General features: G+C 41.9%; 2 protein-coding genes across 2 annotated transcripts in view; both read right to left on the reverse strand.

Moving 5' to 3' along the window:
* Positions 1-27579, reverse strand: part of LOC140122939 (uncharacterized) — a 360094-nt gene that overhangs the window by 37441 nt on the left and 295074 nt on the right. The gene's annotated exons all lie outside the window — the stretch shown is intronic.
* LOC140122657 (cytochrome P450 2C23-like) lies at positions 1522-23039 on the reverse strand. The gene is made up of 10 exons (XM_072143759.1): positions 23002-23039; positions 14075-14264; positions 12202-12364; positions 9608-9757; positions 7225-7385; positions 6679-6855; positions 5595-5736; positions 5035-5219; positions 4654-4795; positions 1522-2873 (listed from the first exon to the last, which is right to left on the reverse strand). The coding sequence occupies exons 2-10, from the start codon at positions 14240-14242 to the stop codon at positions 2695-2697; spliced, it is 1467 nt and encodes a 488-aa protein (XP_071999860.1). The 5' UTR covers positions 14243-14264; positions 23002-23039; the 3' UTR covers positions 1522-2694.

Raw genomic sequence — 27579 nt, forward strand, 5'->3', positions numbered from 1 at the left:
AGCACCACCTGGTGGATGGCGGAGGAACTACCTTAATAAATCCCGGCCGGACCCGAATCCATAAACATTTTAAATAAAAAATAAGAAAATAGAAAAATTAAGTTTTGTTAACGACTTTTTATTGGTCCACCATGGATCCATATTTCATATTATGGTAGGATCTAAATTTAAAGTGGAATTTAGTTTTACATGCTAGAAATGTGCATTTAGTAACCTACTTGGAGATGGATGGTTCTTCTGATGATTTCCGGTTTAGTGTAATTAGGTAATGTGACGGTTGGTAAGGTAGGTACCATCACAGTCTAGTAGGTTATCCACTGTAATGATACTGTGATTCTTACTAACGGAAGGATATGGAAACATGGATAAGTGACAAGGAGACAATCTTTATGTATTTACAATGTAGTATGGGTGGAGAAAAGGGGATCATGCGCTTCACATAATGGACTCTTCCCAAATTTAGGGGTGTACTAGAACATACTGAAAGGTTAAAGGGATTGTACCAACTATTTTTTTTTTCTTTTTTTTTTCTTTTACTATCCCGTATCCACAGGATTCGGGATAACAACCTCATTGTGAGATTGAGGGTCCCAGGTATCCTGCAGCTTTAGTCAATACAAAGGGGAGAGGGGGTTATTATTTTGGCATACTAGCTCTGAAATAGGCATATTTCCCAGTGTAAGGGCATGAACTCAGCCTATTTCCTGTCTTACACCACATCCATGCCAAATATGAGGAGGTGCTTGAAGGGTGGTGAGGTCGTTAGTTCTGTTTGGCGTTCCTACCCCACACTTCCACACTACCCATTGTCTAGTTGGACCAGGCGTAGAAATGGCGGTGCCATAATCCCAGTCAGATTTGTCCATTTCTGTTCTGTGGAACATTGTCACACCCCCTTTATTTTGTTATTTTGTCTTAATGAGACAACATGTTTTTTGTTGGACTGATCAGCATAAGAACGCACCAGAGGATGATCATGTAGTGTAGGCTAATCATGAGTTGGACCTTCTCTTCAGCTCTCCTTACATCTCACTGCTATGAAAGTTGGTCTACACTGACCAGAGCTAAGGTTTTCTCCAATTGGGAATATAAGCAGTCACCTTTGAACTTTGTTGATGGGTTATATTATCAGTGAGGAGAGTCCGAAATATTCATTTCAGCAGTTATAGTTCTGTGTCCTCAGTTTTGACTATTTGTATGTCTGAAGTTGTTGGCAAGACCTTGGTCCATTGTGTGTCCTCACGGGCAGGTACCGGTTGCTTAGACTCCGAGAGATAAGTATAATGTGCCTGTGGTGTTGGGTCACCCTTCTCATACTTCTTGGTGTGAATAACTGTGACCCTCAATTACAAAAAACACAAAAATGTCCCAGACCATACCACACACAAATTTGGATAAGCGGATAATCTAGCAATGCAAAATAAAAGTTTGACTACTATACATTTATTGTCACAGAAAGATAATAGTTTTGAACAAAAAAAAAATCTTAAAATTTTTATTTGTAATATACAATATACATTCTTTATGATTGAATATGACACACTATATACATTATACCACACTAACTACATAAAAAACTAATACTCTTTACAAGATAAAGAGAGTCAACTTACTCCCACACCTTTTAGGTAAAACAGCATTGTGTCGGGCATCTTACAGGCTATCCACACATATCATACTTTTCTTGTTTCCAAGTTATCTGGAATTTTACAGCTAATGCAGTTTTTGCTTTTGGGACACCACAGCCAGAGCAGTGTCTGGAGGGCTTCTTTCTTCAATCTCCATCTTCTCTGCATAGAATGAGTAAGTACGCTAGTTTTCTAAAGTAAATGACCACAAATTACGACGTTTGTCCCCTACACATCATGGGATGATCTGGGGAAAGGATCTGGCTTATATCATCCATTCACAGCTTCTTAGTATTTCACCACATGAGCCAGCACTTGATACATTTTCCCAATTGTGTAAAAGGGCAGTTCTTGGCGCACTTCTTCTCAACACCAATTTCTTCAAGCTCTGTGTATGTGCAGTAGCCACTTCAGTCCCTGAGCAGGCGCTGTTAGAGCTGCACTGAGCTCAAAGAAGTGTGTGTAAGGAGGTTGGACTTGATGGACTTGCGTCTTTTTCCAGCCTTATATACTATGATGATACTATGAGCATAGGCTACTGGGGTTTAGAGTAGCCTTTGCTCCCACAGTCCGGAGAGACTACTCCACACCCCAGTAACCTCTGCCTCAATTTGCATACTAGTTTGATAAAGTTTAGATCCAGCAATGAAGTGTTGTAGAACTAGGGAAAGATATTTTAGGGCTTAGGGTTTTAGAAGGAACCTACAATTGGATCTACCTTAAGCTTGATAATGGCTCTATGGATGAGCTGAAAAGTTGCACCTTATTTTGCCATGGGTGATTAAAGATAACCTTTATACTTACTGGAGTGCTGCCTCATTGCATTTTTTTTTATATCTGACCTTACAAACCGGTGGATCGGGTTTGTTGGAGGCGTGTACCCACCATTGGACTTGATCCATTATACTCGCTGTGCTGCTCCACAATCGGACTGTTTGGATCTACCTGAATATGTAGATTCCTGATGGTAGGTTTTCCTTAAATGTTCCTATAAATATGTTTTTTTTCTTGTGGGAGCTGCTAGATTCCATATAACTGAAAACCTAATTCTAGAATAAGATTAGTCTTATCTGCGAGGGATTGCACACATTTCATAAGGTAATGGGGCATTAGTTAACCCTGAGCCAGGGGTGAGGTCCAGCTTTGCCCCTGGTGGGGCCTTGAATGTGAAGTTCTGTAGAAGGGTCGTGAAGAACAGGAAGAGCTCCATTTTTGCCAGGGTCTCTCCGGCACAACTTCTTTTACCTGGATGGAATAGACATGGACATTATTAGCAGTATAGACTTGTACCATGTTAGCCACGGAGAGCAGGGGAAGAGTGAAGAAATCATGTGACACCTTTTGGAGGATAACTGAGTATATTTGTTTTTTGTGAGCTTTCGGGAATACTAGCTCATGTCTGAGGGAGAGAACTAATTTTTATCGAAGGCTGCCCGATTTCTTCATTCTTAGCTCTCTCTGGGATCGAAGGCTACTTTTGCCCCTAGCATCCATTTCATACCCGCCTCTATGCTGGTAATTTATATCTTAAGATTTGTCTCCTGTGTCAATAGAGCTACTGCGCAAGCGCTGCCCCTCTGCAGGAGATGCGAGTGCTGTTTCTGAGCAATGCGCATGCGCAGTTGCTCACAATGTCTATCTGCGATGTGTGCCACCAGCAGACGTATGTGGCCTACTGCGCAAGCACAGTGCTCAAAAATAGCAGGTGCATCAGCGGCAGAGGGGCAGGAATTGATGCCAGAGATGTTCTACAAGATATAAATTATATTATGAGCGTGGAGGCGGGTATGACATTTCTCCTGGGGGAGTGGAGTAGCCATCGGCCCCAGAGCGATATGAGGCTATGACTCTTGATTTCTTCTTTGCTAGAAACCATTTCTCTGATGCTTAACTGGGATTACATCATTATTGGGAAGAAGACAAGTGTAGCAACTAGATTGGTGCAGTACCACGTACAGGCTCCTTTGTTTCAAAAACTTGCTCTACTGCTTTCAGGTGAAGAAGAGCAGGACCTTTACTCTTCCTCAATCACGCCATCATTAAAAGCCTTTTCCCAAGAACAAGTCATCTGTGTTCTGTACACAGTGCACAATGGTTTATGTATGTATATATACAAATACCAAAAATTCCGGTCTTTAGCCCAGGACCACCAATTTGACATTATTAACCTGACTAGAATATTTGGTAATTATCTACCGCAAAACTTGCTGATTGTGCTGTATACTGTGAGATTGGCCCAGGGCTTGAGCAAACAGACTGCTTCTGCCCATCGAACAGTAGAGAGCCACAAGTAATGACATTGATTGCTTGGGAGTACTAGAAACTAAATTATAACCACTCCAAAAATTGGAGCTGGTGAAGGTATTGAAAGCTCCCTTTAAAGGGAACCTGTCATCTGGAAGGTCCTTTTTATATGATGGTAGGTTCCAATAGCATCTGGTCTGTTGATTTAAACAATGCCTTTGTTGTGTAGCTGAATAATTGCAGTGCTTTTTAATTCTTTCTTTAACATTGCCTGGATCCCTGTCAGCAGTGTGCGGTGAGTCCCTCAGGGAAGGGGAGCTTAAATGGCACAAGTCATCTTCTCCTCAATGCCACCCGCCCTCTCATCAACCTCCCCTTGCATCTCTCTCTGCTTACATCAGCTCAAAACCGCAAGCGATTCTCATTTGATTTGTAGCCCACTCCCCAAGACTCACCACACATTACTGGAAAGGATCCAGGTAATGTTAAAATAATGATTAAAAGAAAACGGAATCCTCTTAAGCAGTATTAGTAAGACTGGTTTATAAGGTTATATAGTCTACAACATACAGGGATATTGGCTATAATGTGGTAAATCAGAGATCTGTCCGCAGGTTTTAGGATGGAACATTTTCCACTCCACCAATTTATGTTTCTTTGGGTCAGCTTGGATTTAGAAGTATGAACATTATGGACTTTTTCAACCCACTTCTTATATAACTTTGTAGCATTACAATACCATGACCCCTCAATCTCCCATCCATGTTTCTACCCCGATTACCTAGTGAGAATGGGATGAAAGCCTCGTTCTTCTTGAAATTTCCTTCTGCATCAAGAAAGTGTTCCGGGTAAAACTCTTCTGGCCTTTCAAAGTAACTTTTATCTCTAAGCACAGAGTGCAGCAATGGGATCACAGTTGTGCCCTAGTAAAAATACAGTAGATACATTATAAGTCAATAGAAGTGGGTGTTTGGTTCTGAATTTAACTAATTAGCTCCTGACATTTGTGTATTTTTACCTAACATGTAGTTAATCATTGAGCCCAAAGGTCAGTTCCAGTAGACCTTGCTGTGTTTGTTTTTAATCATTTTAGTAATACATATTGTCAGTACAGTAACTAAGGTATGGACACTCATACAATCAATGCTATATCTGTCATCACCTTTGGTATAGAATATCCTCTGAAGGTAATGTCTCTAATTGTTGCGTGTGGGAGACTTCCAGGTACAATGTCTCCAATTCTTTGAATTTCATGAATGACGGCATCAGTGTACGGCATTTGTTTCCTATGTTCTGTTTGTGGTTTAGCAGATCCAATAACATTTTCAATCTCGTTTTGAACTTTTTCTGTCCAGTTAAAAATGAATATTTTAATACTATAGAATAGTAATAATAAATGAAATACACAAAAAATACTTTACAGATTTACAATTATACTATGCATCATCATTTTCATAAATCTCTCTCATAATTTGATAAGCTTAATATGTGGTTTTATAAAGAATTTCATTTTATGTTATTTTGGGGCATCTCTAGTACCCATTGCGGTACCACAAAAGGAAATAATATTTTATCATCTGCATATTACTCATAGGTAAAAATACACTCAATAATGTGCAAATATTTGAACAATATTACCATAAAATACTGGACTCCAACATATCAAAAAGTGTATTGCTTACAATGAAACCATTGCTTTTATTTAATTCCATTTAATCTTACTTTGTATTTCTGGATATTTTATCATTAACAGTAATCCCCATCGTAGAGTGGTTGAGGTTGTCTCCATTCCAGCAGCGAATAGATCAAACACCAGTGTGCCCAGATTTGGGCCGTGATAATATGACTTAGATTCAGACTTTCCCTTCATTTTATAAAAAAAAAATTAAAAAAAAAGTGTGGTTAGTCATTGTGATAAATAAAAATTATTACATAGATGATAAAAACTGTATCTTAATTTTATCGAGGAGATTATTTGGAATTCAGAAATGGCAATGTTTGCCGCAACCACTTCCCAAATGTCTGTCATTGGTGATTGATAATAAATTGTTGTCAAAAACTAATAATATTTCATATAATTGGGCAACTTTTTAAAACTTTCCATACACATGAGATATGCCAAACAATCAGCCGATAGATAGTGTATCTCATCCATGTATGCAGCAATAATGTAGAGAATCACAGTGAAACCTCTCTGGTAGTGGCTTATCCACAAATAACAGGAGACCGGGCAGTTTATTTTCATGAGACTACTGTGACTTAGAACCTTGATGGTCAGAAACACGTGAAGCAGAGTTTATTTCCATATGAATACTGAGATCTAGGACCTTAACAGTCAGAAACATGTCAAATACAGTTTTGGACATACCACTGAATTCTGTAAGATGATGTTTTATCAAGATACAAAATAAAGATTATAATGTTTTATTTGGAACTAAGAGTGATGGAGACTAAATATATGGGTTTTAAGAGCGTGTTTGAAGCTTTGGGGAGTTGGATATTAATTAGATAGACCGGGGTAGGGCATTCGAGAGAATTGGTGCAGCTCTGGAGAAATCCTGGAGATGTGAGTGGGAAGTTCTATGCCACAGTGTTCCTCTTTACAAAGGAACACAAGACGTCTCTGTTCCCTTCATGCACCTGGCAGGTGAGCCGATAAATAGCTCTCTGTATTCAATTTTTTTCCATTCCCCTGATTTTTATCTCCCTTGACATGTTATGCTAGAGATTCAGTTGTAGGATGGGTGGTGGGAGATTATGTTTAATTGTTGAGAACATCTCTTTACCACCACAATGTCATACCTACCTCTCTTTGCTTAGCCAGGAAAGCGTCCATGAAACTTCTCTGATTGTTCACATCAAATTCTTCTCCTTTCTTGGCAAATATGGCCATAATAAAGTCCTGCATTTTATTGAAATTTTGGACCACTTTTCTATGACTTCCCGGTAGCCATCCAATCAGAGTAGGGTAACTGTTATAAAGCTTCAAGGGTAAGAAAAGTCAATTAAATGTAATGTAATATAAAAACAACAATAAATCTAATCCCACATGGCTGGAAGATTTGTGCTCTTTCAGTTGAAGTATATGTATATACAGTATGTAAGTATTCACTATCCATATTCATTGTCCATGGTTTTAAAGACCTAAAAAGCAGACCAAAAACTCCAAATATGTACGTGTAGCAGAGAGAGCAGGTTGTAAGTAAAAACTCATGGGCACCAAAGCATAAAGTTTAGCTGGCGCCCCCTGTAGACTACACAGGCTACTGCACATAGTACACTGCACTGTTCTTAGTAAATGTGCTCCTCTCTTTTAACTTTTTTGAGAGGAGTAGTGTCCAGAACTACTTACCTTGACCATGAGACTTTCTAGACACAGGGCATTTTCATTGATTAAACCCATGAGCTTCAGTATTGTAGGATCATCATACTCAAACCTCTGGTCCATCAGTATGGAAATGATGATGTTGGCTACTGCAGTATTTAAGATGACCTGGTTATCAAAGGCTTTTCCTAAAATTAAGTTGAGAGGGATCAATTTTAACAGAGAGCTTAGTAGAGAACAAAAAAAGAATTTGGTGCTTAAAGTATTCACCAGGAAAGGCAAACCCTATGTTCAACCAGTGTATAACATAACAAGGTTCTCAAAAATTAGTAGTCTGACTTTTGGTTCACCTTGGCAATTAAACTTGGGGTAAGTAGAAAGAGGTGATTGCCACTTCTGAGGGGTGAACCTAAACTCTTTGTTGCCTGAGGCAAGCTACACCCCGACACCCCCTGTAGGCTTACTCCTTGCTCCTATAAATATATGCTGTGATCCAGGGTACCTTCTTCCATTCTTAAAATGTGTTGTTCCAGAGGTGAGATGCATGCCTATTAAGTAATCATGACATATCCGTCAAAGTACGCTGTGGCGTATTGAACAATGGCCCAAATTTACCGAGAACAGTGCAGTGTGTACTATGTGCAGTTGCCTGTGTAGTGTGCAGGGGGTGCCTGATTCAGGAGTTCTGGCGCACGTTCTTCATGAATCTGGTGCCCCTGCACTGCTCCGACAGAGTGCACCCCTTTAACATGGGGTGCACATTTCTGTCTTACTTTGCATGTTAAATCTGGTGCACGATCCGATTGAGCACCGGAACACCTCCTAATTTATGTCACATGACTACTAATGCAGCCGCACAACAAAAGAGTTGCATGCAACACAAATGTGGCGCAGACACTTCTTAAATACCTGCGCAAGCAGTTTGCACATGAAAGGATGTGCAAAGTCTGACAGTAAATGGTGCATGGGCTTTAATAAATGCGTGCCATTGTGTTTTACTTATTCATGTATGTTGTGCATTACATGTATCAGATATGTATCTACTTATAATCATTCATGTATAATTACTAGCTGTAGCTCCCGGCGTTGCCCAGGATAGTAGATAACTGCTCTTAGCTATAACAAAATATTTTATATCTATCTATATCTCTCTCTCAATCTCTCTCTGGCTGACTGTCTCACTGACGTTGACTGTCTATGATTGACTGGCTGACTGTCTATGACCGACTCACTGCCTCTGACTGACTTTGACTGTCTGTCTCTGACTGACTGCCTCTCACTGAATGACCGACTGTCTCTGACTGCCTTACTGACAGATCCGTCTCTGTGTTTCTCTAGCGATATAACCTAACACATAAGCTGTCTTATACTCATTGCCTAAAGTAACCAATCAAAGCTTATATTAACAACCTTTGGCAAACTAGCAACCAATCACAGCTCAGCTTCTTACTGCCACAGCAGCAGACAATGTCTCCTGTATATGGTAGTTAATAAGTGTATTTTGGAAGTGAAAATTTTGGCACAAAACCAAGTTTATGACTTTCCCTGAGTCACAGGGAATAGCTGTGCAAAATCTGGTGACTGTAAACTCGATTGTCAATGCAGATTCCTTTAGTGGACATGCATACACACATACACTCAGCTTTATATATTGGATGAGTGCAATCTGTGACCTCTGGAAGTTTCTAGATAGGAAATATATTCTACTGCACTCCTATGAGGGTCTTCTCTACTTGGGCCATAAATTCCCACCACGCCTTCATAGTACCAGAGAGATGAGGGTCTTCTCTGCTGGGGTCATAAATTCTCACCGTCACCTACTTGTTGATAACCAGGTACAAGATCGGAAGGAGAACTGTATCTTGCAGTTTGTCTTTGTGTGTCCGTACTTACGGCGAACGGTAGAGCAGGTTCTTTTCCCCAATATGGTACGGCACAGAGAACAATACATCAATCAAAATGGATGGATGTACTGCCCATTGAAAGGCATAGGGGTGTATGCTACCCATGCCCGCAGTACGGGTAGGATACAGTAATTTTCGCACATTTGTGTGGAAGCAACTGTGAATATGAGCTAAACTTTTGTCTGGACAGCGAGGTGCAGCTCTCTTCAGTAGGGCCGGTCAGGTCTGACCTTGAGAACTATTTGCTTGTCTTTGCTCTTCATGAGCGTCTTTCATGAGAATATCCACCTTAGGAATATAAGCATTTTTATGAAAGTCTTATAGATAAAAGTTGTTAAAATATTCAAGACACTGTTTATACCTGCAGTGTAGCTGCGGAGCCTTCATTGCAAATTCTGTCAGATATGAGAAGACTCTAGAGATCGAGCAACTTTGACTCTGAGTATACAGTTCCTTACATTATCTCCCTTCCATTTTAATATTGGTTATAAGATTTTTTCTCTCACCTCTGTATGTTTTTAGTGTCTGCATCAAGTTCTCACATTCTTCGGAGATCTTATCCTCTAAGGTCTTCTTTCCCATGCCGAAATCTCTTAATGTTGTCAAAGTGAATTTTCTCATTACTTTCCAGCTCTCTCCATAAGAAAAGAGGATACCTGGATGAAATGATACTATGTTACTCCATAAAGTACTCCAAGTTCTTTACTTACACTAGTAACATTCAGCAATGCTGTATAATGCCCCCCTCCCGGCGCTTCTGAGTGAAAGAGTCAAGGAGTAAAAATTCCTGTTCTCTAAGTGTTCTTCCATTTGATGTTGATGGCAGAAAGACAGGAGGTTCATTACAAAGGTGAGAGATGTAGCAGGAACCTGAAGAGGTCATAGGGATCCAATGCAAAATATGAAAAGGCTTTTAAAGGCTATTTTAAACTATACCAATAGACCTGTTAGTGAGCCCATTAAAATCTTTAAAAATCTTCAAAGTCCTGGTCGGGTCAGGGTTGTTTACCGAACCTGGTCCCCAATGAGTAGCACCGATCACAGTTTCTAATTTGTAGTGCACATCCGCAGCCAATTAAATGCAGCTGCAGAATTGGCCAGCATCATTTAAAGGGCATCTACCACCAGGATGAAGGATTGTAACCAAGCACGCTTACATACTGATGTGTGTCCCCTCTGGTAGGGTGTTCTCTTCTTTAAGCTTCCTATGCCTTAGTTTTTAAGAAAAAAGGCTTTAAAATTATGCAAATTACCTAGAGGGGCTCCAGGCTTCATTAACACCTATGGAGCCTCTGCCTCTCAGGCTCATTTGCATAATTAAAAAAACTTTTTTTGTAAAAACAAGGCCATGAAAAGCTAAAAGAAGAGCAGATTCTACCAGAGGGGAGGGTGCATTTACCACCTGGGGAAGTTGAGCCAAACCCTGCCCTGTACTTCTTTGTGGTTTGGCTTTCTGGCTCTGCTCCCTCATAAACAGTGGAAAAAAGTACTATTTTAACCAAGGCCAATATTGCGAGTTTTCCACCTACAAAGTGTGAAGAGGTCTGTGATTATTATTATAGGTCACTTCAACTGTGAGAGATGGGGTCTAAAGAAAGTCCAGAAATAATTTTGAAATAATTTATTAGAATTTTAATGGATAAAATAGGTAATTACTTACCAGCCATTATCAATGTTAGCTTTCTCTGACCTGTTAGTTTTTCTTTAGGAAGCTCCTCTCACTCTGCACTTGTTACCTATAGTTCCTCCTAATCAGCACCAAATCTGCACTCATTGCCTGTATTAATTGCACCTGCTTGAATTTGTTAATTGTATAAAAGATCCTGTTCAAACACTCAATCATCACCATCCAACCTCTAAACCATGGCCAAGACCAAAGAGCTGTCTGAAGACACCAGGGACAAATGGTAGACATGCACAAGGCTTGGATGGGTTACATGAAAATTGGCGAAAACTAGATGATTGTCAATCTTTCTAGGCCTGGGCCTCACTGCAAAATCTAACATTGTGAGGTAAAGATGATTCTGAGAATGGTCAGGAATCAGCCCACAGTTACACAGGAGGACCTGGTCAATGACCTGAAGCTAGCTGGAAACATCAAAAATTACAGCAATAACACACTACTTGGTTATCGGTTAAAATCCTGTAGAGCACGAAAGGTCCTCCTGCTCATGCCAGCACATGTAGGCAGTTTAAAGTTCAACCTCCTTTGATATTATAAGTTTGAAGTTCACCAATGACTGTCTAGATGATCCAGAGGAGGCATGGGAGAAGGTCATGTGGACCGATAAGACCAAGATAGATGTTTTTGTCATAAACTCAACTAGTTATGTATGGAGGAAGAAGGGTGAGTACAACCTCAAGAACACCTTCAGAAAGAAAGGCAAAGCATGGCGATGGAAACATCATAGTTTGGGGTGCTCTGCTGCAAAGGGGGCAAGATGACATCACTGCATTGAAGGGTGGTTGGATGGGATCATATATTGTAAGATTTTGGCCAAAAACTTCCTTCCCTCATTAAGAGCATTGAAGATGGGTCATGAATGGATTTTCGGCAGGACAATGACCAGAAACACACAGCCAAGACAACTAAAGTAGCATTTTGCGGTCCTCGAGTGGCCGAGCCAGTCTCCAGACCTGATCCCAATTGAAATTTTTAGAAGGAGCTGAAATGAAGCCTAGTGACAACCCTGAAACGTGAAAAATCTGGTGAAGATCTTTAAGGAAGATTGGGACAAAATCCCTGCTTCAGTGTGTGAAAGCTACAAATACTACAGGAAACATGAGACCTCTGTAATGGCAAAAAAAAATTATTAACCAAATAGTACTCTGTTTTTTTGCATAAAATGCTAATAAATTATTTTAAAATCATGCAATGTGATTTTGTGGATTATTTTAGATTCTCTCTCACAGTTGAAGTGACCTACAATAAGTTGACCCCCTTCCATTCTATGTAGGTGGGAAAACTTGCAAAATAAGGAGCGTACTAAATGCTTATTGTCTCTGCTTGTAGAGAAATTTTTGTCCAAATGAAACAAATACCACAGTTAATGACAATGTTGACACTGTAATCGCTAATAATTAGCTGAATAAAATTTACCATTTCCATTGGATGTTTTAGAGAATATCTCTGCTTCTGGCCTTCCAGAAAATTCCTCGGCATGGTTGATCAAAGCGTCTTTCACCGCGTCATAACCACACAGAATAACTATCCTGTCCTGTCCAAAGCTGATGCTAAATACTGGACCATACTTTTTTGATATCTAAGAAAACATAAGAGTATAAAAACCAAAATAGAAACTCAAAGTTTTTATGGGTAAACTTTTGTTTATTCCTACTGTACAATCTTCAGTTTTTCAGCAAATAATGAACACCTTTAAATAACCAAAGGAATAAGACATACAAAAGATGTATGTGGCCAACCAATGCTCATCATTAGAGATGAGTAGACTACTTCTGGCCACCACGGCTAGTTGCTGTGGGTGTCAATTTTCCGAATTGGCTGTTCGGCCACCAATCCATCAATATGTCTGGGTGGCCCAGCTGAACCCGAACCATTAACCTTTGACAGATAGACTCATCTCAACTCATTATTTCCAAGCTTTTAGAGGGGCATTTATAAAGAATCCATGAATGGGCAATATAAAAAAGTGTTACGACTTGATATGAACAGTCCATGAAAAGATCATAAAACAAAGAAAAAATATTAACTTATAGAGTCCTAAGTGTACGTTCGAATACTGCATGTTGGTTACATTGGAAATCTTTCTTGTCAACAACAGCGCACCACATGGAAATAGTTGGTACTGCAAAAAAATTTGCAGTCACTGTATAAATTTAATCAAATAGGTAATAAAATGGAATGTTTTATTGGAGATCCAAATATTAAGGCCAAAATATAGACCAGATAAAAGAGAATGTATTTCTCTGGAGGATGTGTTAGCCTTACTAAAGGTTCCATTCATCTCCCAATTCATGGTCTGTGGCTTATCACTCTTGGGCCTCCACCAATCAGCGTTGATTTCTATGCTTGGAGCCATGGTACACTTAATTCACTTCAAAGTGTTATTCCGGTCATAACAAGGATTCCACTTTTCACAGGATAGGGGATAACTTGTTGATCTTTGGGGGTGCTGGTAGTGAGACCACCATGTATGAAGAGAACTTGGAGGTCCATTGTACTTCAAATGAATAAAGCAAGGATGACCACTGTCCATTCTCTGTCTATGACATAGACAGAAGTAGCCGATTACTACGCTCAGTGACCTCCGTTAGTGCCATAGAGATAGAAAGAGTGGAAAATAGAGTTGAAGGACAAATGTGTGACCAGCTGATTTCGTCATTTGGGAGGACTCCCACTGATCAACAAGTTATCTTCAATCCTGTGAATAGGGAATGAACATGATACCCTTATTATGGGGCTGTACTAGATAGACACAACCGGTTACAGAACATCAAATTGCAGGGAAACCAATAAGGTTCAGTTTAGAACTGCAACCTCTTCATTTTATGGATTAGTAGGGGTCTCCAAAGAGGGGCAATTTGGGAGGTACAGTATGTATTATAAATGGACCCTTTAGGCAAGAATGCATTCATAAAAGTGGAGAATCCCTTTAAGTGGTATCTAGATAAATGCCAAAGAAAAAGTTCAACTTCAATTAAAAGTTTTTTTACATAAACCCACCTGAGACACTTCTAAGTTTTCTTCTGCCTCCTGTGAATGGAATTTTATATTGATAAAGAACAAACTCAACAAATGTGGTTGTTGAAGACTGGGGAAATATGGAAATTCGTTTTCCAAAATGGGATAAGAAAAATTCTGCCTCTTTTAGCTGTCGTGTAAAGCAGCGTCAATGGATATGTCTCCACACACCTACAAGGCAGCGTTATTCGGAATAGTCTCCATAAGGAGAGCTCTTATTTTGTTTGATCCTGTAAGAGGGAAATATAAGTTGCACCTGATAATTAATTACCTCTAAAAATGATTTTTGGGGCTTTGATGTGTTGATCATGTGGATATTCCCAATGATTGGTAACGGTTCAGGTCCTGGAGGAAGATTCCGGTACTTGTTTTTCCTGTTCAAAAAATTTACCAAAAATAAGAAGACAGAGACTGAGAGAAGAATTGAGACCGGGTCCATGGCGAACAGGATTCTGTAAAACCTAAAAAAAATGCAAAATAAAAAGAAGGATAAGAAAAAGTGGCATTAATAGTCAATAAAACAAGAGTAAAGTTCAACTCCACCCTTCATTCAACTTGAGTTACAGAAATATAAGAACCAATATCTCAGCGACCTCCTATCACTCCTTTCTTTCCATCTAGACATAAAGAAAAATCTGGGTATTGCATAGTTAGCCAATCAATATCTGAGGCGTATTATTGCTGTGACCCCAGTCCTCAGCAGTCCACTCCCTGTACCTTTTGCAGAATATCAGTCTGTCTCTGATCTTTTTTCTGGAGAGAAGTGGCTTCTTTGCTGCCCTTCTGGACACCAGGTCTTGCTCCAGGAGTCTCCGCAGTGTCACAGTGCATGCAGATGCCTCACACCTGCCTGCTGCCATTCCTGAGCAAGCTCTGCACTGCTGGGAGCCCCATCCAGAAGCTGAAACACTTTTAAGAGACGGTCCTGGCGCTTGCCGGTCCTTCTTGTGTACCCTGGAGCCTTTTTGGCAACAATGGAACCTCTCTCCTTGAATTCTTTGATGATGCGATAGATTGGTGACTGAGGTGCAATCTTTCTAGCTGCAATACTCTGTTAGGCCAGTTTTGTGCAGTGCAATGATGACTGCACATGTTTCTTTAGAGATAACCATGGTTAACAGAAGAGAAACAATGATGCCAAGCACCAGCCTCCTTGTAAAGTGTCCAGTGGTGTGATTCTTACTAAATCATGACAGATTGATCTCCAGCCCTGTCCTCATCAGCACCCGCGTTACTGGAGCAATCACTGACACCATGTTAGCTGCTCCTTTTAAGGCGCCTACAATGAAGTTGAAATGTGTTTTGAGGGAAAAAGTTCACTTCCTAGGCAAATATTGACTTTGCAATTAATTGCTGTTAAGCTGATCACTCTTTATAACATTCTGGAGTATATACAAATGATATACAGGAAGTCATGACAACTATCTCTCTAGTCTGTACTTTACTCCGTGTCTGACTGGTGTTTACTTTTACTTATTAACCAATCTTTTTGAGAAGTCCATACAGTAGTCATTGGGTCCATAGAAGGCGACTTATAAACACAAAGACTAGAACAAATGCTGTACATCTGGGCTATAGGGAGAAATTTAGGTCGGATAATAGTCTAGGGATGATTGGGTAGATGGATTTTTTCCCTCAGTCTATACTGGGAGGGTTGTCAGGATTGTTTCTCCAACCTCACATATAGGTGGGTTTTTTAGCGCTATGGCCCTATCTGAAGGGTGTAGCCTGAATCCGGGCTCCAATACAAAAGCTGTACCAGGTCCGCAACTATGTAGAATTATTTATAATACCGGAGACAGCTCATGTGCCACCCATGGCTTCTCAACCTGGGTTCAACTTCTTCTGCAGTGGCCACCTCAAGTTATGAACTGGTCCTATCTGGGATACCAGTTCTAGTCAGTACTATTATGCCAGTTGCTCTGTCCAGTATGGAAGCTCATTCCCATTCAAGTGAATAAGGCTTAGCTGTAGAGATGAGCGAGCACTAAAATGCTCAGGTACTCGTTATTCGAGACGAACTTTTCCCGATGCTCGAGTGCTCGTCTTGAATAACGAGCCCCATTGTAGTCAATGGGAGACTCGAGCATTTTTCAAGGGGACCAAGGCTCTGCACAGGGAAGCTTGGCCAAACACCTGGGAACCTCAGAAAAGGATGGAAACACCACGGAAATGGACAGGAAACAGCAAGGGTAGCATGCATGGATGCCTCTGAGGCTGCTTAATCGCACCATTATGCCAAAATTATGGGCAACAGCATGGCCATGACAGAGTGACCGAATGAAGCTAGATAGCATCTAAAACATGCAATAATTGACCCTGACACTATAGGGGACGGCATGCAGAGGCAGTGGCAGCAGGCTAGAGAGTGGCATGGCGACATACCCTAAATGGACTCAGGTTTCACCAAAGGAGGTGAGCAAGAAGCGCTGAAATGATTTCCTATGTGATCAAAAGGTTGACGGTATATTTAGTCGATAACACAGCATGGTGGCAACATAGTGACCAAGTTCCATAACGTATCTGGTGAAACACCCGAAAAATGAGCCTGACACAGCTCTTTTGATAAGGGGACGACATGTGGAGGCAGCCATGGAGACGACTTCCATGATTAAGAGCGACAGTATGGGGCATTCATATTGCGCTGCTATGATTGCAACTTCAGGTCTCCAGCATGGTGGCGACATATGGGCCGAGTTCCACTATGTATCTGGTGAAACACCTGAAAATTCTGCCTGACACAGCTCGTTTGATAAGGGGATGATGTGCTGCATATCCTCTCGTGCTCCAGCGTCTGGGGTATAGAGAGTTGAAAGTTGCGCATGGAGACATTGGTGGACGCTGTGGAGGATCGTGGAGGCAAAATGGACAGGAAACAGCAGGGGCAGCATGCATGAATGCCTCTGAGGCTGCCTAATCTTGGGATGGAGCTGGCGGTCCACTGCCAGGCGAGCTTTCGCCTGTCCAAGCCCCTGTCTCTCGGCTCCTCCCCACCCAAAATGGGCCTGGTGGCCAGAAGCGTTTACTTTGAAAAAATTATCATTTTCAAAGCAGGCCGGGTTGTTTGAATATTTCACCTAGGAATAATGGAATAGCATAGTGGTTCTATTTTTAATTGTTTTTTCGGAAATGGTTCCATGATTAAGAGCGACAGTATGGGGCATCCATATTGCGCTGCTATGATTGCAACTTCAGGTCTCCAGCATGGCGGCGACAGATGGGCCGAGTACCACTATGTATCTGGTGAAACACCTGAAAATTCTGCCTGACACAGCTCGTTTGATAAGGGGACGATGTATGGAGGCAGTGAACTAGTAGTAGATTAAAGGTGCTGTAGTTAAAACTATGTTAGTTGGATCTTGGGATGGAGCTGGCGCTCCGCTGCCAGGCGAGCTTTCGCTAATCCAAGCCCCTGTCTCTCGGCTACTCCCCAAACAGCACTTCTAAGAACCTTTTGTATAAGATCAAGTGTAGTAGTGTTCTTATAAGTTTGGGTTATGGCGGGTGAGGGGAATGTAAACAGATGCGCAAGAAGCGCTGAAATAATATTGGTAAATGATAAAAGTTTGCCAGTATATTTTGTGAATTACACAGCAGGGTGGCGACAAAGTTAACAAGTTTGATGTGGAAGCCATGAAAACAACCCAAAATTCTGCCTGACACAGCTCGTTTGATAAGGTTACCATATATGGAGGCAGTGAACTAGTAGTAGATTAAAGGTGCTGCAGTTAAAACTATGTTAGTTGGATCTTGGGATGGAGCTGCCAGGCGAGCTTTCGCTAATCCAAGCCCCTGTCTCTCGGCTACTCCCCAAACAGCACTTCTACGAACCTTTTGTATAAGATCAAGTGTGGTAGTGTTCTTATAAGTTTGGGTTATGGCGGGTGAGGGGAATGTAAACAGATGCGCAAGAAGCGCTGAAATAATATTGATAAATGATAAAAGTTTGCCAGTATATTTTGTGGATTACACAGCAGGGTGGCGACAAAGTTAACAAGTTTGATGTGGAAGCCATGAAAACAACCCAAAATTCTGCCTGACACAGCTCGTTTGATAAGGGGACCATGTATGGAGGCAGTGAACTAGTAGTAGATTAAAGGTGCTGCAGTTAAAACTATGTTAGTTGGATCTTGCGATGGAGCTGGCGCTCCGCTGCCAGGCGAGCTTTCGCCAATCCAAGCCCCTGTCTCTCGGCTACTCCCCAAACAGCACTTCTAAGAACCTTTTGTATAAGATCAAGTGTAGTAGCGTTCTTATAAGTGTGGGTTATGGCGGGTGAGGGGAATGTAAACAGATGCGCAAGAAGCGCTGAAATAATATTGGTAAATGTTAAAAGTTTGCCAGTATATTTTGTGAATTACAAAGCAGGGTGGCGACAAAGTTAACAATTTTGATGTGGAAGCCATGAAAACAACCCAAAATTCTGCCTGACACAGCTCGTTTGATAAGGGGACCATGTATGGAGGCAGCTATATGGACGACTTTTGGAGGCAGCTATGGCAATGACGTGTGGAGGTAGCAATGGAGACAACGTGTGGAGGCAGCTAAAAAGACAACGTGTGGAGGCTGCTATGGAGACAATTTAATTTGGATAGTGCCTGTATGTGGCAGTCCAAAAAAGTTTTCAAACCAGAGGAGCAGGTAGGTGGTCCTCCAGAAAAATTAAATAGATTGAGTGCCTGTATGTGGCAGTCCAAAAAAGTTTTCAAACCAGAGGAGCAGGTAGGTGGTCCTCCAGAAAAATTAAATAGATTGAGTGCCTGTATGTGGCAGTCCAAAAAAGTTTTCAAACCAGAGGAGCAGGTAGGCGGTCCTCCAGAAAAATTAAATAGATTGAGGCAAAAAATAGCCAGTTTCCTCTGCTTTAGTGTACAAAGAGGAGGAGAAGGAGGACAATGAGGAGGAGGAGTGGATACATTATTCAGGTTGAGCTTCTTTCATCCAGGCTTTATTCATCTTGATAAGCGTCAGCCTGTCAGCGCTGTCAGTCGACAGGCGTGTACACTTATCGGTGATGATGCCACCATCTGCACTGAAAACCCGCTCGGACAACACGCTAGCGGCAGGGCAGGCAAGAACCTCCAAGGCGTACAGCGCCAGTTCGTGCCACATGTCCAGCTTTGAAACCCAGTAGTTGTAGGGAGCTGTGTGATCATTTAGGACGATGGTATGGTCAGCTACATACTCCCTCACCATCTTTCTGTAAAGATCAGCCCTACTCTGCCGAGACTGGGGACAGGTGACAGTGTCTGGACAAGCTGCCTGCTCACCTACTCTCCCTCGCTACTTGTCCCGCACAAGTACGCCCTCTGCCGCTAGCGCTGTCAGAAGGGAAATACTGTTTCAGCTTGTGCACCAGGGCCTGCTGGTATTCATGCATTCTCACACTCCTTTCCTCTCCAGGGATGAGGGTGGAAAGATTTTGCTTGTACCGTGGGTCCAGGAGAGTGAATACCCAGTAATCGGTGCTGGAGTAAATTCTTTGAACGCGAGGTTTCACGGGATAGGCAGCCTAGCATGAAATCTGCCATATGCGCCAGAGTCCCAGAGGCATAGTAGGCCTGAGAGACCTGGACCGAGGTAGGCCCCGCAATCCTCGGCGTCGGCAGTATATGACCAGCCCCAGGGTCAGACTCCACCAAGTTAACCCAATGTGCCGTCAGCGATACATAGTGGCCCTGCCCGGCAGCACTCGTCCACGTGTCCGTGGTCAGGTGGACCTTGTCAGAAACGGCGTTGGTCAGGGCACGGATGATGTTGTCTGACACGTGCTTGTGCAGGGCTGGGACGGCACATCGGGAAAAGTAGTGGCGGCTGGGGACCGAATACCGAGGGGCGGCCGCCGCCATGAGGTTTCGAAAGGCCTCGGTCTCTACCAGCCTATAGGGCAGCATCTCCAGGCTAAGCAGTTTGGAGATGTGGACGTTGAGGGCTTGGGCGTGTGGGTGGGTTGCACTATACTTCCTTTTGCGCTCCAGCGTCTGGGGTATGGAGAGCTGAATGCTGGTGGATGCTGTGGAGGATCGTGGAGGCGAAGATGGGGTTTTCGCACGGGAGGTGTTTGGGCCGGGGTCCTGGGCAGGGGGCTGACTAGCAGATGACACAGGGGAAGGAGCAGTGGTGTGCCCGGCCAGAGGTGAACGGGCTTGGTGCCATTGAGGGGGGTGTTTAGCATTCATATGCCTGCGCATACTGGTGGTAGTTAAGCTAGTAGTGGTGGAACCCCGGTTGATCCTGGTTTGGCACAGGTTGCACACCACAGTCAGTCGGTCATCCGGTGTTTCTTTAAAGAACCTCCAGACTTCTGAAAATCTAGCCCTCGCCACGGGAGCTTGACTACGTGAAACATTTGGCGCTGATGCACCAGCTCTGGCCCTGCCTCTCCGTCTGGCCCCACCACTGCCTCTTTCAAACTGTTCTGCTATAGGACTCAGAAGCACTGTGTTCACCCGGCTTATCAACCCAGCTTGGGTCTGTCACCTCATCATCCTCCGATCCCTCAGTCTATTCCCCCCTCGGACTTCCTGCCCTGACAACAACTTCACCACTGTCTGACAATCATGTCTCCTCATCGTCCGACACCTCTTTACACACTTCTTCCACTAAGTCAATAATGCCGAATTTTGCTGGGAGAGGGCAGACTGTGGGGAAGGAGGCTGAGGTGGAGAAGCTGGAGGAGTGCTGATTTCGGTGACATGGGTGGACTGCGTGGAAGACTGACTGGTGGACAAATGGCTAGAAGCATTGTCCGCAATCCACAACATCACCTCTTCGCACTGTTCTGGCCTCAACAGTGCTCTACCACGAGTCCCAGTTACTTGAGACATGATGAACCTAGGGAGTGTAGCTCTGCGGCGTTCCCCTGCTCCCTCATCAGCAGGTGGTGTCTGACCCCGCCCAGGACCACGGCCTCTGACCCCTGCAGTAGTTGGACGTCCATGTCCACGCCCTCGTCCTCTACCCCTAGCCCTCGGGTTAAACATTTTCCAAATTAAAGTGTAAACTTAAATTTTTTTTTTTTTTTTAAACAAAGCGATGCTATCCTATTGCTATGGCTAGTTTCTAACCTACACTGACAGCACACAACTGAATTTTGTGCTGTGCCTGATGACTTTGAGTTATAAAAAGAAATAAACGTAAAAAAAAATAATCAGCAGACTGTGCCTAATTCAAATCAAACCCCTAATAAATTGTCCCACTTCAGTGTTTGAGGTGGATATGTGTGTCACTAAGAGCTAAACACAACGGTCGCAAGTCTCCCAGCAAATTCCTCACAATATGGTACTAGCTGCACTACTAGTGGCAGCAAGCCCAGCCACAAGCAAACCAAAAAAAAGTAAAATAAAACGTTATTGTAGCCCTAAGAAGGGCTGTTGGGTTCTTGTAGAATCACTCCTGCCTAACACTATTCTAATAGAACAGCCTAACGCTTTCCCTGACCAGCAGCAGCTCTCTCCCTAGCGGCATCCAGACACAGAATGATCCGAGCAGCGCAGGCAGGGGCTAGTCTATTCCAGGGTCACCTGATCTGGCCAGCCAACCACTGCTATCGGCGTGTAAGGGTACCACGTCATGCTGGGTGGAGTGCAGAGTCTCCTGGCTTGTGATTGGCTCTGTTTCTGGCCGCCAAAAATCAAAACGGCGGGAGATGCCATTTTCTCGAGCGGTCGAAGTATTCGTCCGAGCAACGAGCTGTTTCGAGTACGCTAATGCTCGAACGAGCATCAAGCTCGGACGAGTATGTTCGCTCATCTCTACTTAGCTGCAATCTCTGTATGTTCCCTGCAGTCTGGAATTTATAGAGTGAACAAATAACATGACACTCGTGCAGGTATGGCTTCTACTGACCTTGTTGATCTAAGTAGTGTGTCACTTTAACTCTATCCCTTCCAGAATTCCTGGCTTAGAGTCGACAATTGATGCAACATCAGATTGCAGCCATGATTAAAAGTGTTTGAAACGCGTAGTTATGATATGATGTTACTTATACCCTGTACCTGAGCTGGATTGTTTTATGGAACAATTGGAATTTCTCAATAAACAACTGGAAGGTTTTGGTGTTGGATCAATCTGTTGCACTTCTTACTCCGGTCCGAGGAGGAATCTACAGAACATACTGCGACAGTAACTGCCACCAATATTTGTGAGCTGGACCTTTTCTTGTGTAAAATATGTGTATGCAATCAGACACATCCACTACTAAATGTACAGCGCTGTGCAAGGTAAACAGTGGAGTAAGTAACTGATTGGAAGGGGTGCCAAGAGTAATGAACTCCCTAATCTAAATAAGATGGCCCATCCTTAGGGTAGGCTATAGTTTTGAAGACCATTTAAGAACAATTCTTGGACTATTTGAGAAATTGCAACCATACAGTTAGTAGTAACTCAAAGTGTTGGCCAACTGTTGGCCCACCAACAGTGAACAATGACCCTAAGGAAAGGTTCCAGGAAAAGTCCAATGATGGCAGAGTATCCTCTTGTATTCAGTGCCTTCAGAGTGCCATAGTGCTAGCTATTATAACTTACCTGCTTATGCCAGAAGAGGAAACTCACTGCCTATATGCAGAGATATCAGTATACACTGTCTACTGGAAATTGTAGGAATACGCATATTCTACAAAATTAATTCAGTAAACTTCCTCTTCCATACAGGGAGTCCACGGGATCTACTCAAGTGCAGGGAAATTCCTGAACTATTCAGACCAATAGGTGAGTAGGGGGCAGTATGGTGGCTCAGCGGTCAGCACTGATGCCTTGCAAAATGCTAAGGTCACTACTATTACATGGCAAGGATTGCAGTAAGCTTACTGTAGATCTGTGTGTCATGCTACAGGATGTCTAGGACAATCTCCCTGCCGAGATTCTTATACAATATAAAGGGAAAAGGGGGTCACACTAATCTTGATCCCACTTTGATTTCTTTTAGGTTCATCCACTCTTCCCGCACCGTAACATACAGGACATTGCTGTCATTCTTTAATATTATGTATACAGGATTATGGGATCAAATATCTACACATTTAAAGCTGTGTCTAAACCTCTTGAGTCTTGGATCTCTACATCTACTACACATGGAGCCAGGACGGTGGCTGCTGCATGTCTATCATGTCTAATAAATGGAATTGGATCTGCTGTAAGAGTTTGATCGGAGATGATCTCTCACCGGCTGTGAAAGGGTAGAAGTATATAATGACTTACCATAGACTGTAGAGCGCAGCTCCCGTCCTCCTCTCGTTCTAGGAATGATCTGATCTCTGGGAGAATATTTAAACCATGTGATGACATAACCAGAGAAATGTGACTCGGGGAGGGCCATAAACATGATGTATGGATAGGATAATCTCTCTTGTGTACATTGAGTGACAGGTCTATACAGTGCGCGTCCAGTCATTGGTCTCTACAAGTTATTGCATAAGTTCTCACCTCGGTCTCATTTCTTTTTATCTGAGTCTTCTCTCTGTTCAGAGATCTCACAATTTATGGAAAACTGTATTATTCACTGGAAGTCACTGTATTATGTGAGTCACTGGAAACATAACCAGGTCACCAGTACTGGGGGCACACGATGCATAGTAAATGTGTCTTATACTCAGTAATGTGTAATGATACAGTATAATATAGTTTCATAGTTTATACGGCTGAAAAAAGACACTTGTCCATCAAGTTCAACCAAGGAAGGGAAGGGATTGGATGAGGAAGGGATTTAGGGGAAACAATTCTATATAACATAACCATCAATGTTATTTAGGTGTAAAAAGGCATCTAGACCCTTCTTGAAGCTCTCCGCTGTCCCTGCTGTGACCAGCGCCTGAGGCAGGCTATTCCACAGATTGACAGTTCTCATAGTAAAAAATCCCTGTCGCCTCCGGTGATTAAACCTTGTTTTCTCCAGACGGAGACAGTGCCCCCTCGTCTTTTGATTTGATTTAATCTGAAACAACCACCATATTTTTTGTATGGACCATTCATATATTTATATAAATTAATCATGTCCCCTCGTAGTCGTCTCTTTTCCAGACTAAATAAATCTAGTTGTTTTAATCTTTCCTCATAACTAAGACCCTCCATTCCCCTTATCATTTTTGTGGCTCTACGTTGAAGCCTCTCCAGCTCCAGGGCCTCCTTTTTATGGACCGGTCCCCAGAACTGGACAGCATATTCCAGGTGTGGCCGAACCAGTGCCTTGTATAGTGGTAATATAATAATATGGTATATAATTGATATTAATGTGAGCATGCACATGCTCTTTATAAATTATCTAGATGTTGGGCCAGGCGCTGCCCGGGATAGAAAATAAGTGCTCTTAGCTATAACAAATAGAATGAGTTAACATCTATCACTATATCTATTTTGTGTCTCTCAGTCTCTCTCTCTGTCTAACTCTTTGTGTGTCTCTCTCTCTGTCTCTATCTCTGTCTCCCACTCTGTCTGTCTCTCTCTGTCTGTCTGTCTGTCTCTGTCTGTCTGTCACTCTCTATCTGTCTGCCTATCTGTCTCTCTTTGTCCAACTCTCTCTCTATCACTGTCCATCTCTCTCTTTCTCTCTGTCTGTCTTTGTCTGTCTATCTGTCTGTTTCTGTCTGTCTCTCTCTTTGTCTGTTTCTCTATCAATCTCTGTCCCCCTATCTGTCTCTGTTTGTCTGTCTCTAACTCTGTGTCTGTCTTTATCTCTCTATTTGTCTGTCTCACTCTCTGTCTCACTCTCTGTCTGTCTCTCTTGGTCTGACTCTCTCTCTCACTGTCTGTCTCTCTCTTTCTCTCTGTCTCTCTCTCTGTTGGCCTCTTTCTCTCTCTGACTGTCTATCTGTCTGGTTCTCTCTGTCTTTTTCTATCACTATCCATATTACCTTACACATAAGCTGTTAGTAACCAATCAAAGTTCAGAGCTCATAATAATGACTTGTGGCAAAATAGAAGCTGAGCTGTCATTGGTTGCTAACTGATACAGAAGACTGTGTCTGTCTGAGATGTTCCCTGAGTCACAGAGAGCGTCTGTGCAAAACTTCATGGTTGTAAATGTGACGGTGCAGATTCCATTAGGAGACACACACACATACACACATACACTCATATATATTAGATTGAAAGCCCTTACAACGGTTTCCTCTGAGATACCTTAGGTATACAATACCAACACATTAATAGTTCCACTTTGTGTATTAAAAGTGGTTTTTTTACACCACCACGGGGAGCGGCGATCCGTCGCCATGACAGCTTCGGGTCTCACGAAGGCCCGAAGCTGTCTCGTTTCAACCCATTCATTACAATGTGCTATAAGCACATTGTTATGAATGAGGAGTAAAATCCCCATATACTGCCATCCCCATATTGCAGTATGGCAGTATATGGTAGGATCGATCAGACAACCTAGGGTTAAAGTACCCTAGGGAGTCTGAAAAATAGCAAAATAGAGCTGATATAAATATTAATAAACAGTAAAAATCATAAACACATTAGGTATCGCCGCGTCCGAAAATGCTCGATCTATCAAAATATAATAACGGTTTTTCACTGCGTTTAACCCCGCAACGGAAAATAGCGTCCAAAGTCGAAAATTGCATTTTTTTTGCCATTTTGAAAAATATAAAAAAATTAATAAAAAGTGATCAAAAGGTCACACAGCCCTAAAAATTCTAGCAATGAAAACGCCATCAAAAGTTGCAAAAGATGACAGCACCCACAGCTCCGTACACCAAAGTATGAAAAAGTTACTGGCGCCAGAAGATAGCAAAATCCCCCCCAAAAAATGTGTACAGCAGGTTTTAATTTTTTTAAAATGTATGAAAACATTATAAAACGTGTACAAATTTGGTATCCACGTAATCGTACCGACCCAAAGAATAAAATAGACATGTCATTTGGTGGCGCACATTGAAAGCTGTAAAATCCAAGCCCACAAGAAAACATTTGCACTGGATTTGGAATTTTTTTTCCCCACTTTCCAGTACACGCCATGGAATATTAAATACCGTCACTATGAATTGCAATTTTTTACTCAGAAAATAAGCCATCACAGAGCTCTTTATGTGGAAAAATAAAAAAAGTTATAGATTTTTGAAGGTGGGGAGTGAAAAATGGAAGTGAAAAAAACTAAAAAAGGCCAAGTCATTAAGGAGTTATAATTGATTCCCAAATGGAATATTTTCTATAATATTGATCGGTATGCCATCTCTGGGTTGGTGAATAGTCCCATTGCAGTACCCATTTTTTATGTTTATCAGTTTTTTATATGTCTTTGGTCCTCAATAGAGTAAAGCTTAGTCATGCTATACTGGGGGAATTCTAAGAATAGACAACAAAGATTTGCTTAAAGGGGTATTCCAGGAATCAGCATAATTCATATACAAGTGGGCACTCAAAATATAAGCTAATGTGTAATTAGTTGTTATTTAAAATTTTGCTCCCCTTAGCAGAAAATGCTGATGACATAGACTGTAATGAAGAATTAAAATGTTACTGGCCCTTTAATCAGTCCGTTAATTTCCTCCGCGCGGTCCGTTGCATGGCAAAAAGAAGATGGCCGCTGGTCACATGTCCACATCACATGTCCTGTACCTGCCTGGGCAGGGTCATGTGATCACCACTATGTTTAGCTGTAGTTGGTTGGTTGCAGTGCATCCAGTATGGCCAGGGTTATGGTGATGGCAGTTACACATCATTACTATGGTAACAGAGCAAGAAAACCTGTTACATCATCACTGTTAGCAGAGCATAAGTGGTAGGAGGAGTTACTGAGAACTAAAGGATCATGGAACTTGTAGTTTCCAGTGGCGGCCATCTTAGTGATAACTCCACCTACTTTAGAGAGGCCATAAATTTTGTAAATCATAAAATCATATTATTTTAGCGCCGTTTTGTGACTAATGACATTGAGTATTGTTATATTCATTTATTTATAGCATTATGGGTTTTTGTGTCAGACGTTCATATTCCCGGAATACCCCTTTAATATTCAGTTATGATAAAAAAACACTGCTTTGTGAGCTGAAAAGAAGAGAAATCCAAACCAAACCAATTACTCAGGTATGTCTACAACAAATATACACCGGAGCCTAGGTATTACTTACACCTCTGTACAACCTTTACTTACACCACGGTGAACAATAAAAGTAAATTCCTCTTAATAAAATAAGGAAAGTGAAAACATATGTCAAGCCAACAAATAACAGTGTCAATCAATTAGTAAATAATGCTGATTTATTACTTTTTACTGTAATTAGTAATTCTTACATGCCCCAGATACCAGTCCTAATAGGTTACTCCTTTCATCAGTGGAATGTACAACAACATAGGTGGGTTGACTACAAGAGCATTCATATTCTTCTTACTTAGTAGCTTATCCCGCTTTCCTAATTTGAATGCATTACCAGATATAGTGAAGATTGGGAGTAAAACAATATAAAAATGAGATTTTATTTGCAGTAATCAATCTATATTACAGACAATTTTGGTTTCCTCGGTTCCACAGAACTGTATATTTATGAACTCTATACATCTTGTCAGTACTTGTTGTTACATTTATTTTATGGCATCTCAGGCTGTGCTTGTATTAGTCTTTTACTATGTAACATGATTTTATTTATTTCATACAATGGGGGTCATTTACTAAGGGCCCGATTCGCGTTTTCCCGACGTGTTACCCAAATATTTCCGATTTGCGCCGATTTTCCCTGTATTGCCCCGGGATTTTGGCGCACGCGATCGGATTGTGGCGCATCGGCGCTGGCATGCACGGGACGTAAATCGGGGGGCGTGACCGAACGAAAATCCAACGTA

This window comes from Engystomops pustulosus, chromosome 3 (assembly GCF_040894005.1).
Source record: "Engystomops pustulosus chromosome 3, aEngPut4.maternal, whole genome shotgun sequence".
Lineage (NCBI taxonomy): Eukaryota > Metazoa > Chordata > Amphibia > Anura > Leptodactylidae > Engystomops > Engystomops pustulosus.

What these genes read in the sequence shown, in the direction of transcription:
- LOC140122657 (XM_072143759.1), bottom strand. Translation starts at nt 14,242, where the DNA reads ATGGACCCGGTCTCAATTCTTCTCTCAGTCTCTGTCTTCTTATTTTTG. An exon ending in TAGAAAGTCTCATGGTCAAG is followed by an intron (nt 6,856 to 7,224) that starts GTAAGTAGTTCT and finishes TTACCCTTGAAG; the next exon opens with CTTTATAACAGTTACCCTAC. An exon ending in TTTCATCCCATTCTCACTAG is followed by an intron (nt 2,874 to 4,653) that starts GTAATCGGGGTA and finishes TATTCCATCCAG; the next exon opens with GTAAAAGAAGTTGTGCCGGA.